The 18,364-nt window shown below is 37.6% G+C and overlaps 2 protein-coding genes across 10 annotated transcripts in view; both read left to right on the forward strand.

The window, feature by feature from the left end:
• The window catches only part of mef2aa (myocyte enhancer factor 2aa), an 86,193-nt gene extending 82,189 nt beyond the window's left edge, over positions 1-4,004 (forward strand). For all 9 annotated transcript variants that reach the window (XM_053235028.1, XM_034305541.2, XM_053235024.1 and 6 more), the window contains one exon: positions 86-4,004. In XM_053235028.1, coding sequence (XP_053091003.1) covers positions 86-425 — 340 coding nt within the window. In that variant the 3' untranslated portion in view covers positions 426-4,004. The remainder of the gene's footprint in view (positions 1-85) is intronic.
• A 2,503-nt stretch (positions 4,005-6,507) lies between these two features.
• The window catches only part of mctp2a (multiple C2 domains, transmembrane 2a), a 57,382-nt gene continuing 45,525 nt past the window's right edge, over positions 6,508-18,364 (forward strand). The window contains exons 1-4 of the mRNA XM_026927790.3: positions 6,508-7,175; positions 13,540-14,316; positions 14,396-14,449; positions 16,554-16,665. Of these exons, the coding sequence (XP_026783591.3) occupies positions 13,576-14,316; positions 14,396-14,449; positions 16,554-16,665 (907 nt within the window). The 5' untranslated portion in view covers positions 6,508-7,175; positions 13,540-13,575. The remainder of the gene's footprint in view (positions 7,176-13,539; positions 14,317-14,395; positions 14,450-16,553; positions 16,666-18,364) is intronic.

The following is an 18,364-nucleotide window of genomic DNA, read 5'->3' on the forward strand; positions in this document are numbered from 1 at the left end:
GTGTGTGTGTGTGTGTGTGTGTGTGTGTGTGTTTATACCTACTCATCATCCAGGTAGTTAATATTTTTTACCTGTCTTTTCTCAGGGGTGGTCATTTACCTCAGGGCTCCAACCAGTCCATTAACACCAGCCCGAACCTCACCATCAAGTCAGAGCCCATCTCACCTCCACGTGAGCGGGTCACTCCGTCCGGATTCCCACATCAACAGCAGCAGCCTCCCTCCTCCAGCCGTCCTGACATGGGCCGCTCACCGGTGGACAGCCTGAGCTCCTCGTGCTCCTCGTATGACGGCAGCGACCGCGAGGACCCACGTGCCGATTTCCACTCACCGCCGATTGGCCTGAGCCGAGCCCTCGCACCTGGAGGCGACGATCGCCACAGCCCCTCTGTCAAACGCATGCGTATGGACTCCTGGGTAACATAAAGTGACCAGGGAGGGCAAGACAGGCCACATAGGGGAGAGAGAGTGACAGGCCAGAAGCAGGGAGGGGTCATAATTGCTATTATTATTATTATTATTATTATTATTATTATTATTATTATTTAACTTCATTTTTGTTTGGGAAGGCTGTGGGTGTGGCAAAGAAAATTCAAGATATCCCAACATATTGAAATTTAAGTTGGGTAATAACTATTGTCGTTCAATTATTTTAATTTGACTTGTTTTGGAAGGAGGCGGGCGCACGGAAGGAAATTTCAGCTGTCCTGACATATCAGAATTAATGTTGCAACTGAGTGGTGAGAGAGAAATCAGTTCTTCACACTGATTGGGTTACTTAGAGCAGTTGTTATCAGGTACTTTAAGCAGTTCAGATTTAGCAAAAGTCCAACATTTAGAGAGAAAAAGGAAGATGTATGGAGATGTTTCAGGATAGTGTAGTCTGGTCTGGTCTGGCACTTGTAGTAGCTATTTCTGCTGTTGAATTTGCAGGGTTGCGCACAACCAGAGCAAGTTTAGGCCGTTTGCAGGCTCTCACCAGCTGGCCTCTTTAATAATCATACTTTATACACACTTACAGACATGTTAACTTATTCAGGATTGACCATGTTTCAAAAAAAGGTTTTGGTTTACAAAGGGAGGTTCATGACTAAAATGAGATCACACTTATACAGTTTAACATAGGAAGATGATTATGTTTGTGCTATTTTTTTGTTGTTGTTGTTGTTGTTGAAACACAGCTTTTTTCTTTTTAGAATGAAAAATAAGTTAAACAGTAGCCCAGTTGAACTGGAGACAAGAGTCCTAAATTAAAATGCAGCTCAAACAATGGTTAAAAAAAAAAAGCCAAAGTATGTTTGTTAGTTAAAGTTTTGGTTTGAAAATTCTCATTTCTCTTTCACTATTCATTTCCTCTTAGTTCTGTTGTAAAGTATTTTGTTTCAAACTATGATAAAATACAAACCAGATCTTTAAACAGATATCTAAAGCCATGGACACTTGGTGTTCTGTTTGTAAATTAAAGATTTGAGCCAAACCTTTCCTTTTGTTATGTATATAGCAACTTTAATATATATCACCGTCGGTGTAAGTACGTATGTATTGTACTTTCACTGGATTGAAGAAAAAAAAAGTATATTTTTGTGGATTACTGCCAGGTTTACAAGGCGAGATCCTTAATAAGTAGAGTATTCACTGGTTAATATTTACTATTTTGTTAACTATACTGTACTTTCTTTGAATCTGACTTATTATTGCTATTAATAATCAAAGTGTTTTTATTTGAAAGAAGGATGTTTTATGGGTCGCTTTCCCATTAATAATGGTAAATGTTTGTCCTTAAGAAATTGTAACAGTGCTGTAAGTTTGAAACGCCACTGTCTCTTTTTTTCTCTATTTTTGTTTTTGTAAAAGGATTACTGTAACATTAAGGAAAGCTTTTTTTTCTTTCTTTACTGTACACTTTGTGGGAGGGGTTGGCCACGGCTGCTGAACACACTGCCTACTTTCACAACCACGGATTCATTTCAAGCCTCAAGGCAATGGCCTTTCAAATGCCAATTAGTGACACACATCTTCTCTCAATGGAATTTTTTTTTTTTCAACTGACTTGCATCACGATTTAAACAAATGCCACCTTTTGTTGATCAAATTTGATTGATACACTCAGCTTCTTTTGATGGAACCCTTCATCAAAGTCACTTAATGCCCCCATTATTATCTACCTATTGTAAATAATATAACCTAATACATACATACTATGTACAGAACACACTTCCCATTTTCGTTTGGTGAATTGGCTCGCTAGAATATCGATCCTCTCCAGACTGAGGGAGGCCACTCTGGAAGCGCCAGACGCTCTGTTGTTGTGTGTGTACGTGTGTGTGCGTGACTCTCCGTTTTCGCATCTATCTCTCCACACTGAGGCTCTTTCGTCCATGCTTCTTTCGCCTGCCTCGCACCTCACTGCCCCCTTCAGGTGGAAGAAGCATCAGGGGATTCAGCAGCAAAAAGACATGCTAGACAATGCAAAACCAATCTCTCTGCTGGATTGCACATGTTTGTACAGTCAGGTTTGGCAAAAAAAAAAAAAGGCTTCCTCTCTTTAAATTTGCTATCTATTTCCCCCACTTTGTGTGCTCTTGTCCCCTTTTTAGATACCTCTCTGCCCTAACAGGCACCATAGCAGCTGGCAATAAGCTGATGTTAATCTATGCAGTCTCTGAACACACAGCCCAGCACACAGCGCCATCAAGAAGGCTCATTCACACAGCATTCACAATGTTAGGATTTAGAATTAAAATTGGTTTTTATCATCTGCCCATTAAAGACATTTCCTTGCTTATGAACTGCATCCTCTGTATGTGCACAGTTGAGAAAATGACTGTTAACCTTAAACCCTTAAGTGCTTGTATATTAAGAAGGCACACCATTTTATTGGCTACTTTGTAAGTACCACAGAAAGCCATTTCATGCTGAGTAACCTTAATGCAGACCCTGGTGTCTATAGCGTTCCCTGCCTTAGTGTGGGAACAAGTTTAGCTGAAAAGCGAAGTTTCAAAAAGTTCATTAGAAATCCATTTTGATGATGTCTATCACTAATGTGTTACCACAATCAATGCCTTTCAGGGTTGATAAGCAATAATGCAATAATGCCATCGCAGTGCTGTAAACTGCACTGTGGAGTAATGATATGCAGGGCACTTACACTGACACACGCACACACACACACACACACACAAGCTAGATTAGGAATCAGGGAGTTTTTCCTCATGTGCACAGTTAGAGCTTTATTCCAAAGAGTTCTAAATTGTGCATGATAGTTCTCATTAACATTAATTTCATTCCCAATGAAAAAAAAAAAAAAAAAAAAAAAAAGCTGGACAAAGTACCAGGTTGTCTATCAATCCCCCAGCAGACACATACAAGAAATACATAGGAAATCTAAAGAGAGGAAGTTGCTCGTCTTGGTCTGAGTGCTGCTTACGACATCACAAAATGAACTGAATGTGAAATGAAGGGTTTCAGGAGGAAAACAATTTGTAGAGAACTTCACTTTGCTGTGCAAGAGTACACTGCTTTGCTTTATGGCTTTTTCTAAAAACAGAACTATGTATTTGGTAATTGTTTGTAGTTACTAGTTCAATTCAAGAAGCTGTTTGCGGTTTGGATGCTCAAACCGTTTGGCGGCACAAGCTGGACTTTGTTGCCATGAACGAAATGAAATGTTTTAGATGAAAAAAAAAAAAGAATCAAGAGAAAATTTTAAGCTAATCTGCATTCTATTTCCCTTGAATGTGTTGTTTTATCTTCATTATACAATAAATATTCTAGTGAACTTTTTATTGAATGACTAAGATATTATGCTAGGGATTGTTGTACAAATTTGTATTCTGCATTCACTTAAGTAAAGATATTGGCTTTAACTGTGTAAACATAGATTCTCTTGCTTATTCTGTACAAATTGAAGTGAACAAATCTCTGAATATGAGTAGACATTGTCCACCTGTGAAGTGCAGAACCTTAGAAACTGTCCGCTTTATTAAAAACCTAAATGTAACCTCACATATTAACTCTATGTGCCTTCCTATTATGACACTGAGGGAGTTTTAGACCTTAACCATGGAGCTAAAGCATTTAATCATATACAGAAAACCATTCACCATCGTACAAACATCTCATGAAACACTTTAGGATAATGCCACTGCAGATTAGCCAGGATGTGTGAAGATGAATGAGCATGACATCTGAAATTTCTCAGATGCAGTGTTGGTCACTGGTGTTCCAAGATTATCAGGTAAAATTGTCATAAACCATAAGCCACACACAGGCAGTTATGCTTAGTTGACTAAATATTCATTTACTCACCATGAATAATTGGTATTGATGTACAGAATCCTACAGCAAGCTAGATTAAATAGTTAAAATCCCAGTTGAAATGTGTAGTAATATTCAATTAAAAGCAGGAATATAATCATTGTTTTCTTCATTAACTGTAAAACCAAAAGCTAAAAGATTTAACAAGACAACATTAGATAGAATCTGGGGGAAAAAAAAGGTTAAACTGCTGTAAAGTGGTACAGAACAACAGCTTAAAATTTAGAATTTGATCATTCCCAACTTTCTTATCCAGATCTTGTGTGAGAGGTTAATGGTAAGGATAGAGTGAGGGGCGGAGCGAACCTTCCAATACATTTGGATGCATTCCCACAGATCTTACATGAGATTAGGTTGTTTCCATTTGACTTTAACCAAAGACAGGCAGTACTTTAAGAACAACCAACACTAATGGGCATATAACGTCAACAAGAAGATGATACTGGTCTACAGAGGTATCTTTTACCGCTTTCTTTCTTTCTGTTTTTCTTTCTTTCTTTCTTTACTTATAAGGAGGCATGTGTGTTGTCTGCTCACAACAATTGAAGATGATAGGCCTTTCTTATCTGAATATTAGTAAAAAAAAAAAAAAAAAAAAAAAAAGTTAACTTTAAGGTAAATAGAAGTCCCTCTCAGATTTCCATCTTTTCTGACATCACAACAGTTTTGTGACATCACAGAGCCTTTTAATAACGCGTTTTGTGACATCACAGAGCCTTTTAATAACACGTTTTGTGACATCTTATAGCCGTTTAATTACACATGGGTTTTCTGACATAATAATGGCTACTCTTGTGCTCCACTTGATATACAATGGCAAATCCTAATTAAAAATGATCATAAAATAATTTTATATCATAAAAACATAAAATATCTAGGCACATGTTATAAAAAAAGATTATAAAAATGCAATATCTATACATGCCAATGCTCAGTAAGGCAGCCTACAGTATTAAATAGTATTTCGAAATGCAACACCTTTTTGAAGGAAGCCAGTACATTGCCTGCTTGTAACAGGTGAAGATGACAGGGCTGTCTCACCCAAATGTTATATTAGAAAAAAGTTAACTTTCAAGATAAATGGAAGGCCAGATCATATTTATGACAGATATCCATACCCTCTGCAGCCATTAAATCACACACAAGTTCTATTTCACCTGTCCGGTGCACGCACTCAAGAAGTTATCCAGGTGTTAAAACACTGTCCCCTGGTGCTTATCCAGTGTCCACAGACCCACGGTCACATAACTGTTTTATGACACCATATAACCATTTAATTACACATGAATTTTGTGACATCACAACATTCTCTACTGGCTAACCCCTTGCTAATACTTTTTTCCTCACTACACCCCTGTCCTATGATATGAAGTCATATGAATGCCTGTGGCAGCTGAAACTTATGGATGTAATAGTGCCACAACAGAGTATCACAATTCTCAAACATATAAGCACTCAACTGACTACACACCATGATATTTAATAAATAAAAATGGCTACTATTTCACTCCTTTTAATATTAATAATATTAACCCTGCCCTACTTAAAAAAATCAGTCAAATTAAATTAGATTTTTATTTTATCACTTCTATATTAGTGATTCAGTACAAAAACATTTTAGATTTCCAAACATTAGTTTTCCAGCACAAAATTAATTAATGTTACAGAAAAATGTTTGTATGTCAGTAAAGAAAGCAGCATATTACATAAGAGACACTTTTCAGATTAAAAAAACATAAGGCTGCTGGGTTTTGCTGCAAAAATAAGAAGCAGGTGTGACAGTCAAAGACTCCAGAAGAACTGAGGCTGCTTCTGCAAGATGTTCAGTAACACTTACAGCTCATTTCCTTATAAAACTGCACACATTGTATCTGAGACTTTTTTTTTTTTTCAAAAAAGCGAAGGATCATCACACCAAATATTGACTTTGTTTCATTTATTACTGCTTACTGCTTTGTCTAGTATTTTTTTTTTATTTAGAAACATTTAATTTCATTATTTTTGAAGGCATCTTTGATCTACAGCATTTCTTTTCCTAAGACTTTTGCGCAGTACTGTATATATATATATATATATATATATATATATATATATATATATATATATATAAACATAAAATGTCTAGGCACAGGTCACTAAAAAAGTAAAAAAAAAAATTCTCAGTAAGGCAACCTACAGTATTAATGTCAAAATGATTACGACTTTTAGGGTAATATTGTGACATATAGTTTATTACTATAGCAGTTTCAGAAGGATTTGCCTGTTTAAGTTCTTGCTGCAGCCTGTTTTGGAGCTGCTGAGGTGACTTGCTGTTACACAGTATGTCCAGCAGAGGGAGACAAAATTCCTGCCAATCAACACATCAATGCAATCATAATAATAATAATATCACGTCAGTTAGAATAATCCGACTGAATATTGTCACTAGCAAAAAAGTCATGAATATGAAGTGAATGAGTATAAGAATAGATCAGCTGGCAAAACAGAGCATCTTTACCAGCTATTATTTCCCATCATCCTAATGACTTGTCTAAATTGATCAGTAATTGTTTCTAATTGCCTTGCTGTTATTTTCAGTTTGGAGATTAGTATTAGTATTAGTAGAGGTGAAGTGTGAAGGCGTTTGAGCAGCTCGAGTGTGTGTTTAAACAGCTGATCAGACTGGATTTTTCAGCAGGAACCTGAACTCAAGTGAAGGCGTTTAAACCAGAACTACAGTGATGACGCTTTGGGCTCCGCCCACCTGTGACGCAACAAACCGGTCAAATGAGCCAGACAGCTTCAGAGGTTCTGAGTGTTTAAGAGTTTGTCGGATTCATGCTTTGCACAAGTCTGCAGTACATTTTTAACTGCCTATAGGTAAGAACCTGTTGTTGTTTTCCTTTTCACAAGGCTGAATTCTGAAGGTGTGTTTACCTGTTGACAGTTGGCTACTTTCCAGGTGACCTGGTGAAGTTATCTCAGCTTCTTCAGAGCCAGAGCCAGAGCTTGAGCTTGAGCTTGGGCTGGTGTTGGAGCAAAGCCAGCAGCACTCTGCTCTCTGTAGCACACGCAGCTTCCATGCTTCATTTTATCTTTACAGAGAGGAAACTTGTGCGAGATGAACTGTACACCTGAAACTGTTCCACGAGTTGTCTATTCTATTCTTGATATGCTTTCTGAACTACAGCCTATAAATCTTCATATAATACGTTTACATTAGACAGGTTCAACTAAATTTCAGTGTAATTTATCCTGGGTCTTTCTGAGAAAACACAATTATGCAACAGCAAACCTCAGAAATGTGAGACAGCCATGACGCTTGAACCACTTCACACTCATTGGCATGACAAGACTGACTAATGTACTATGAAGCTGGCATATCCGACATTCTCAGGCCACTAAGCTGACGTTCTTCAAAAGCTTTTGATTTTAAAAGTGCAGTTCTGTATGGGTGGCCTGGTGGCTTAGTGGTGAGTCTGTTTGCCTCGCACCTCCAGGGTTGTGGGTTCGAGTCCTGTCTCTGCTCTGCGTGCGTGTGTGGGGTTTGCATGTTCTCCCCGTGCTTTGGGGGTTTCCTCCCCAGTCCGTAGACTTGTTATAGGCTGAATGGTATCTCTAAATTGTCTGGTGTGTGTGATTGTGTCCTGTGATGGATTGGCACCCTGTCCATGGGGTACCTTGGGATAGGCTCCAGGATCCCTGTGACTCTGTGTAGGATAAATAGATAGTTCTGTATGAGAGCTGTAGTATATAACATTTTCATGCAGTAAGATACATGCATGTGTTTCACATACTAGCAGCCTAAAATAGTATGTCTATATTTATTGCCCATCCCTGTTTTGATGTCACCTAGACAGAAAAGAAGGACTATCCCTACAGTGGCCTGGGTGGAATAAGTGGACTTTGGGAGGGCCATGTACAGAACAACCAGTCTGGAACCTGTTTGCCTCCATTGCATGTTCAGGTGAACAGGAGAGGCTTTACAGGCCTCTGTTTCCAAAATGCTCCTTAATATACAACTTTTTCATGTTCATCATTTCTCAGAGGAGGAACTACACTTTAGTACGTTACTTTTCCATCACCAGAATTAAGATTTTTCACAGCAACCGGTTGTGTATGGATTAGGGGTGTAATGATACACTATGGTCACAATAATAAACAATAAACAATGCAGAACAATATGCATTTTTGTCTGTATAAATCTAAATATATTAAAAATAGCTACAGAGGTTTAATATTGTAAACAAAAATGTACTACCATATCTTAAAAATAAAAATAAAAAAATTATAAATTCTCTCAAAAAATTTGATTGAATAAACAAAGTGTCTGACCTGGGGCCTTTGAAAATGATCGAGTGAAACATAATGAACTCCGTAGCAGAAACAGAGCTCCAAAGGTTAAACTGCCCGATTTCCACGACCTCTTTCTCAGGCACTGTAGATCACAAGAGGCATGAGGATGTTGTTTGAAAACTACTGAAGTGCTCTGTTTAACCATTATAACATGGTTGTTTAAACATATAACCATACAACCATATAACATTATTTACAACTGCACTATCCAGTTGCGCATCCCAGATGAAGATGAGCTCTCTTCTGAGTCTGGTTCCTCTCAAGGTTTCTTCTTCATATTGTCTCAGGGAGATTCTCCTTGCCAATGTTGCCTCTGGCTAGCTCATTAAGGGATAATTTATATTTCTTTAGAATTGCTTTGTGACAATGTCCATTGTTAAAAGCGCTATACAAATAAAATTGAATTGAATTGTATAACCTATAACAGTCATTGCAATCCAGAGCTATCGGGCTAGCCGTCGCTTCCCAAGTACAGATCATCTCTCACGCTCGCCACGAAGGAACGTGATCACATGACCAGCATGCTCTCTAGATATTTTACCTCTATGGGTTACGCAGATTGGGATCTCTGGTGTTCCAACAGTGCAATTGCATGAGATGCATGATTAACAGGATGCTGATATTGTACATTTCCCCAACACACATTGTCACATTTTTGCACCATGATGCATCATGTTATGAAGTATTGTTACACCCCTAGTGTGGATATCACACATCAGAAAATGGAGGACCATAGTGTTTAGATACTTGTAATAGTCTTAAAAAACAGCTCCCTCAACACTTCAACAAAGAACAGTGTGTCTGTACCTTTAGAAAGGACACATTTTCTTTGTTGCCTGTTTTTTTTTTTTTTCAAGACTACTACAAGCATCTCAACACTGTGGTCCTGTCATTTATCTGATCTGTGATATATCCATATTTCACAGCAGCCTGACTGTTGTATATGGATATATTACAGGTCAGAAAATGGTTAGGCCACAGTGTTTAAATGCGTGTGATGGTTTTCAAAGAAACAGCTCTCAATACGTTTCAGCAAAGAAAATTATTTCAGTACCTTTAGACAGAACACATTTTCATTTCCAAAGACAATCCTCAAATTCAGAAGTAATCTAAAATTGTCTTTCACTATTATATATACCGTTCAGGTCAAGTTTCAATCATGTGATTGGTCTAAATAGGTAACTTTCAAACATTTTTCAAAATTGACAAAAATATATATTTACAATATTTGCAGATTTGTTTGTTTTTTTGTACATTTATGACACATTTGCACACGTTTATGCAAAACTGAAGGCAGTCCAGGGGTAGTGATTATAGTGTGGTTCATGTCATGTGTTAGCATAGCACTGAGATAGTGATACAATTGTTCCATAGTGTACTACTGAAAGTACTGGTAATATTGCATTTTGACAGTGTAGTACTAAGAGTAATATTTACAGTATTCAATGACAGTGTAGTAGTGAATGTAAGGTTTATCGCTGATATTGATGATATAGCAGTAAGAATTATGTTTATAGAATTATCATTTTGACACTAGCAGGGAGAATAAGGTTTATAGTGTACCTTGACAGTGTAGTGTTTACTAGGCTTGTGTGATGTTGATATGATGTTGATTTTTCTCTGATCATAATTTTCCGTTTTAAAATATTGTGATCAACAATTGAATCGTCCAGAACCATTAGCATAAAAAAAGATAGGAAAACAAGAATTTCTACCGTTTCCTGTTTAAGGAGAGTAGGGGAAGGGTGTAATAATATGATGCTGTGAAGTCGGGAACTGTGGCAAGCGCAAAATCTCAGCTGGATGGTGGACATATAACAGCACTTTTCTATATAATCCTTTCAGAAATCAGTAGTCCAATGCCAATATGACTGACATTTTCTCTGTTGAGGCAGGAGAGCACAGCTCAGTCTTAAAAATTCAAAAAAGAAAAAAAGCTTTAGTCACTTTATAATTATCACCATTTAATATTTATAAAGTGTTAAATTTGACATTTCTTTTTTCCCAAAATTTTCGGTGGCATCCCTAAGAAATAAAGTCATAGTAAACCGATGTTAAATATATACTTGTCTAATATTATCAGTAATGTTACACTGATAGATTTTATTTCACATTAATAAACTCAAAATATTGTCTGTTTACCATGACAGAAAGGGACAGAAAGGAAGTGTCTGGAGAGTTCAAAATACCTGCAAAGATCATTCCAGATTCACATATCAGTTGGCTCATCTCTCACTTTGTCGGGGAGAAATAGACTGCTCTTTTAGCCTATTTTTAGTTAGAACTTAATGTTAATAATAATGTTAGTAATAATGTTCTCTGATGGTTTTGCAGAGCTCCTACACAAAAAGAGCAGGTCTGGTAATATAATACAATCAGTGATAAACAGGATATCGTGGCAACGTAATATCGCATAGGGACGATGATATCATTCTATTGCAAAAACCTATTTGAGAGTAATGTTTATAGTATACTTTGATGGCGTAATGAGGAAAGCACAGTGTAGTAATGTGTGATGAGTGTTGACAGTGTAGTAATGACTGGTGTTTCTAATAGCATTGTTTCACACTGCACAATAGTTGGGTGATTAGCAGGAATTTGTTGAAATCTATTTAAACATGTGTTACGTTTGTGGTTTTGTCTTGTGTATGTTTTAGTAACTCAAACACACGTTCTAAAGGTTTTGGGGCAAAAATTACACATTTAAATCATTCATGTGCCCAATCTACAACACAGAGATTATCTAAAAATATACTGCTTTATTAAACACATGCCTGTGCTGCTGTTGTTTTACCATTTTTATCGAATGAATTGCCAGTATAGTTATTGTGGTGTTTGATTTTCAAAAGTGCAAAAGCTAACGTTGACAGAAGCATGTCGTTTACTCAGGTAAAGTATAAATATTCCCAGACACGCTTAAGTAACATAAGGAATAAGGGAAGTATTCTTCAGTTCTATACACCACTGATGGTATCCATAGGTTAAATTCTCTGCTTTCAACAGGGGAATGTAATCTAAAATCAACATTCTAGGAGAATAATGATCTAACTAGATAAAACATGGTTCAGATACCCCCAGTGTTACTATATGACCAGGTTTACAGTCAGTTGCAACTGTATTGTATGGATTGGAAAGTACAATTATTGTAAAATGGGTATAAAATGGGCTGCCCACTATGTAATAAAACATTAAATAAAACAATACTTGGTTGTAGAAGTGGAGAAGAGATATTTGATGTACTTCAGAGTATTGTCATGTACCAAGGAAACACCAATATTATTCTAAATGCTTGTAACTGCATTTTAAATGATCAGTTTTTTTGCTGTTCTAACAGTGGTTATGGTTGTTAAAACATATTTCCTCACACAAAGGCCGTGTGTTTAACAGTGACAGTAAAGTTCCTGTTTCTGACACCATCACACTTCCTTGTTGGGGATTTTTTTTTACTGTCATGAGCTTGCACTCTTGAAACAGCAAAATCATTTCTAATTTCTAATAATGTGCTGCATGAATATAAAAAAAGTCTCTTTATTAACACACGGTCCCTTCTGAAAGTATTGGAACGGCAAGGCCAATTCTCTTGTTTTTGCTATACACTGAAGACATTTGGGTTTGAGATCAAAAGATGAATATGAGATGATAGATCAGAATTTCAGCTTTCATTTCCTGATATTTACATTTAGATGTGTTAAACATGGCACTTTTGCTGTCAGACTACCCAATTTTTAGCTGAGCAAAAGTATTGGAACAGATAGCCTTAAAGGAAATTAAAGTAAATAACACTAATAATATTTGGTTGCATAATCCCTTGCTTAAAATACCTGCATCATGCTGACAATGTCATCACCAAACTGTAGCATTCTTCTTTAATGATGCTTTTCCAGGCTTGTACTACAGCTTCTTTCAGTTGTTGTTTGTTTTGGGGAGGGTTTCCCTTCAGTCTTCTTTTCAGGAGTTGAAATGCATGCTCATTTGGGTTAAGATCTGGTGATTGAATTGACCAGTCTAATCCTTCCACATTTTTCCCCCTGATGAAGCCCTTGTGTTGTGTTGGCAGTGTGTTTTGGGTCATTGTCTTGCTGCACGATGAAGTTGGATGTGTTTCTCTGTAAATTGGTAGGCAGAATGTTTCTGTAGACTTCTGAATTCATTCTGCTGCTACCATCATGAGTTACATCATCAATAAAGATTAGTGAGCCCTTTCCGTGCAAGCCCAAGCCATGACACTACCTCCACTTTGCTTGACCATTGTGCTTTAGCTTGTAAATTTTGAATCATGAGCAGATCCTTTCTTTCTCCACACTTTGGCCTTTCTATCACTTTGGAAGAGGTTAATCTTCATTCCAGAAATTTTGCGGCTCATCTCTCTATTCTTCAGATTCTTACTGCTGATGAGTGGTTCGCGTCTTGTGTGCCTCTATGTTTCTGCTCTCAAAGTCTTCTTTGAATGGTGGATTATGATACATTCATCCCTGCGCTGTGGAGGTTGTTGGTGATGTCACTGACTATTGTTTTTGGGTTTTTCTTCACAGCTTTCACAATGTTTCTGTCATCAACTGCTGTTGTTTTCCTTGGCCGACCCATTTGATGTTGTTAGTACACCAGTGGTTTAAAAAAAAATCACTTGAAAAATGGGTGGGTTCAAATAAAAAGGTGCCATGTTTTGAGTTTTTTTTAAAAAAAACACATCTAGATGTAAATATCAGGAAATGAAAACTGAAATTCTGATGTCATCTCATATTCATCTTCTGATCTCAATCCCAAATTTCTTCAGTGTATAGGCAAAAATATGCCGTTCCAATACTTTTGGAGGAGACTGCATGTAATTTTACTGTTTGAAATGCAACTGATTTGAGTAAAACTCTTGTGTACTTTTGTTTTCATTCAGCCATCAAAGAAATAATTGATCTCATCTCCAGTCAAAATGGACCCCAAGAAGAATAAAGTCTTATCCAAACTGCGAGATAAAACCAAGCCCCTGTTTAATGTGAAGATAGGGAAGAAAGTAAAGAAGACTCCCCTGCAATACAGGAGGAGCATTTCAGTACCAGACCTGTCAAGTGATCAATCCATGCCATCTTTTCTATACCCTACTGCTCAATCTTCAATCCCAGACTCGTTTGTTGAGCCAGCTCATTCACTTGCTCCTTATGAAACAAAGTGTGAAACCTCCAGCCTAACCGACAGTCTCACTGTCACAGATGCAGCATTATCTGCTAAATGCACTGATCCATACACTGTTCCAGCCTCCCCACTTTCAAAAAGGGTCCTGGGCCAGCACAATACTACAGACGCATCTCTGGATCAAGTTATTACCCCAAATACACCGTCCTCAGCCAGGTCCCTGGACCAATTTACTGCCCCATACACACCATCTTCAGCCAAGGCTCTGGACAACTTGATGCTTCCAAACACACCACCTACAATTATTTGTTCAGCATCAGACAGGCCAGCATTTATCAATATACCAGCCACGAAGGATAAACCAGAGAGGGAAAGAAACACCACATGGTACATAGAGGACAGCGAGTCAGCTTGTAGCACACCATCTGAGGACCGCTCCTACATCTTCTGCCCTCCTGACCATGACCTGACAGGGTTAGAGCCTGCTACACCACGGTCCACAGAGATGTTTATTATCGGATCAGCTGAGGACAACAATGAAGTCAGTTGGTTTATCACATTTAAATGGTTTTACTTTTGCTTGGTTCATGTTCATAACCAGCAAATCTTCTTCCTTGCAGGTTTCCAATGAGACCAATGACTATGACACCAATTTCTCAGGAACAGAAACGAGAGTGAGTAATGTGCAGTCCATTTGTTTGTTCTATTAATCATATTTCATGGAAGGGTAGTACCCTCCAGCATCTTCTGTTCACCTACAGACAACTACATTACATCATAAGATAGATTGCTTTGTACTTAAACATTCATTTACATGTATTCATTTGGTAGATTTTCCTGTACAGAGTAATTTTAACTTTAAAAGGTGAAAGAGCTAAAGGTACAACACTATGAAAATGTATAAAGATTCATTACGTTCATAACATGAAGTGCTATCCTAAGTGTAAGTTTATAGACTTTTGCAGAAGATATGAAGATACTGAGCCATTTGGAGGGAGCGCCAATGAGATGCCAGGATGTAAATGCAACAAAATCTCACCTGCTTGGTTCTCAAAGAAGGACATACTACATTCCCAAAAGTTGATGAGCTCACTTATTTATGAACTGAGAGACATAGTTTAGAGCTTGTTAAAGACTGAAATGCAAGGTGTCATGGAATTAGACCTTCAATGCAGTCTTCCTCGAACATACATTACACAGAATCGAGTTGCTCAAGTGAGATATTTATTATTAAGCTTAATATCACAAGCTCGGCAGAGCACATTGAGTGCGTCTCACTGTGGCTCAGGTTACAAGAATTTTTATAGCATCAGACTTACATATTCATTTGCATAGAGAACAAAGAACTCACTTTCTCATTGGTAATAAAAAATAGCCACATATGAAATGGAAAGCTACTGCTAGAGCAAAGAGTTCTTCTTCAAAAACAAAACCAAGGTATGGTTAGCACGGATGACCTTGGCTGTAGCTTAAATCTTCATGGCACCTGCAACATCTTTAAGAAGCTTTTGTGCTTGCTGCCTATCAGTCATGTACACTCTCAATGTCAGGTCACACAAAGTAAAACGAGTTTAAACACAAATAGTCAGAATGCATTCATAACTCACGGATATAAATAATTGTTCATTAAATGTGTATGCCCATAAAAGCAAGATTAATATTTAAATCACCACAAAGGACGAGGTTTTTTGTTGCAGCAGGGAGTAAAATGGGTGATGTTTGGAAGATGAACCAGGTGAGCATTCTGACTGCTTTGGAGAATATAAAGGAAGACCAACAAGTAGAGAGCTGGCCTCTTACTGTGACTACAATATGTGTAAGAATCTGAGTAGTTTCTGTAGCCATGACAGAAATCTGTAGGAAACTGAGCTTTATGTACGTGATTATGAAAGTTGTGCTTGCTATAATAACACCATGAATTTTAGCTGCGTGTTGGACGGGATATTTTTTAGCTAGCAGCTCAAGATTCAGTTTCAAGTTATTGGTTTCCATTAAGGAAGAGATGTGAGACAGGAAGAGACCTGTGTGAGAACATTCCAAGGTTTTGGATGGAGGAAAACATGTCTGTACTTAGCATCATTGGTGGGGTTGAAGGTGGGTTTCTTAAGTCGGAGTGTGATACTGGGAGTCTTCATAGTGATGTGTTGATAAGTGCGAAATTGCTGGAGGTCGTGTTGAAAAAAAAAAGGATTGTAATGGAGAGTGGGCAGTTTGTTGGGTGACATGTCAGATAACGCTAGTTTAAAGTCAAAGTGTCTAGCCTTGCATCTCTAGCATGTAAATAAGTACCACAGTTCAGGTGGATTAAATTATACTGCAATAGCTAATATGGTAACCTAGTGGCTTTTTCAAACTGTCTGTTAGGTTTGCATGCTCAGAATAAGAATAAATCCAAAAAAAGACACACACACACACACACACACACACAATGTAACACTTAAGCCATTTTTTTTCAAAGTCCCTCCATATTCACAGGCTCAGAGGTAATTGGACAAACTAACACAATCATAAATATTAGGATTTTTTTTAATACTTGGATGCAAATCCTTTGTAGTCAATAACTACCTGAAGTCTGGAACCCATGGACATCATCAAATGCTGAAGCAAAATAACAAAAATTGTGTCACTATCCAAATACTTATGGAACGGACTGTATGTATGTGTGTGTGTATATATATATATATATATATATATATATATATATATATATATATATATATATATATATATATATATATATATATATATATTTTTTTTTTTTTTGTGTATTATACACAGAGCTCAGGAGTGTGCAGTGAAGCCCAGGCTGTTCCAGCAGGTCAGAAGCTCCATTATCTCCTCACCATCAACTTGAGGGAAGGACGGAACCTGGCCATCAAAGACCGCTCTGGTAAGCATGTCATCATGATCTGTCTCTACTCTGCAGGGCTGCCCGGGGCTTTGTGCTTATAAAAACTAATTCTTCTCAATTATTCAGTATATAGACATTCCCTCTGATATTTTTCTGCCTTCATGTGTCATGTCCGTATAATGACATGTAATAGTTCAGTTAATAGTTTTTACTTGCATGTTCAGCAGCATTCCAACACTTTCTGGTGATGTGTTGTCTATGGTTTTAGTTTTGGAAAGGCTTTCTCAGATCTTGGTCATACCAGAATGCATTTTTCATGGTATTTTTCATGCATTTTAGCACATAATGTGCAGAATTTGCGCCATAATTAGTATGAAAGGTATCTTGCAGAGCAGCATTCTTAATCCAGGTATTGTCTGACTACAGCGTTTTGCGTGTTTGATATTTAAAGCACAGTGTGTGGTTTACTGTTTCTCTGGATCACACATGGAAATACTGATCCAACAGGCTATTTATTGTATTTATAATGGAACATGTTGTGGGAATCCAAATGTTCAGGCCATTGTGCAGACACTGGCACAATGGGAAATGGGAAACACAAGAATAGGTGACACAACTCCTCACACGTTAACTCATCCTCTTATAACTGTGAAAAAATTGTGTACTGTCTATGACAGTGCAGACTTCCTGACTTGGTACAAATTAGTTACATGTATTGCTTTTGTGTAACTGAACAAATATTAAAGAAACTTCATATATAGAAAATATATGAGGAAAGGAAATGCTCTGGCTGTACTTCGATTTTCCTATACCGGATGTCTTTATGGGTATCTGCCGTATGAAATATATGTGTGCACGTGTGGTTTATCCGGTTGTTTCTAGTTTAAAACGTGACACTGTTGCATAGTGACGGTGAAAAAAAATAGACGACACCATCTTAATCACTAAATCTCCAATCTCTAAATCACTGTTGCGGTAATCAATGCTTGATTATTTTTCCTGGTTGTATCTGTTGCCTGAGCATGGTGTGCATCTTTTTAATGAATGGAATGCCTTTAAGCTGCTAAAGGCTGGCAGTGGTGTCCTGAGACAATAGCAAGGCATGTGGTCTGACCAGAATGTAACAGTCTCGCTGACTTCAGGCCTCTCCCTAATTGTTATCGTGTTAAAACATAGTTTCACAAACAGCTTGTCCACGTGATCGACAGTGTGTTCTGGCCTAGCAAACAAATCATGAGGCTATATATTTGTTATGCTGATGTGAAATAACAAATGCAGTAGTGTAGAGACTTTGCTTCAGAGCAGAAAGTATGCAGATGGGTTGTCTAAATGGAAGAACAAGTTGTCGAGTGGATATGAGATCAGCCAGGCCTAACTGTTGTGTGAGAAGCCACTGGAAACATGGTTTAGATTATGTTCTGCAGTGTTTTTCTACTGAGCACTGACACAGAGGAATCCTCCCTGCAGCCTTGGGTTTGATATGTGTTTACTTCAATCTTAGGCACAAATGGAACAAGTGCAGTTCTCTTTGATGCCCAGAAACATTTCTTCAGATCCAGTGCCAGTTTATGTGGCAGGCTTTGCCAAGCTGATTGGGCACCTAATTCTCCTGATGAGTGTCACAGGTGTATGCCCAGAGGCTGTTAATTACTATCATCCCCTCATTATTTCCTCATAATTGCAATATACCCGGCATATTTCTCATGGCCAGTTCAATCTGGCAATAACTCGACTCCCA

Source organism: Pangasianodon hypophthalmus, chromosome 6 (genome assembly GCF_027358585.1).
Source record: "Pangasianodon hypophthalmus isolate fPanHyp1 chromosome 6, fPanHyp1.pri, whole genome shotgun sequence".
Lineage (NCBI taxonomy): Eukaryota > Metazoa > Chordata > Actinopteri > Siluriformes > Pangasiidae > Pangasianodon > Pangasianodon hypophthalmus.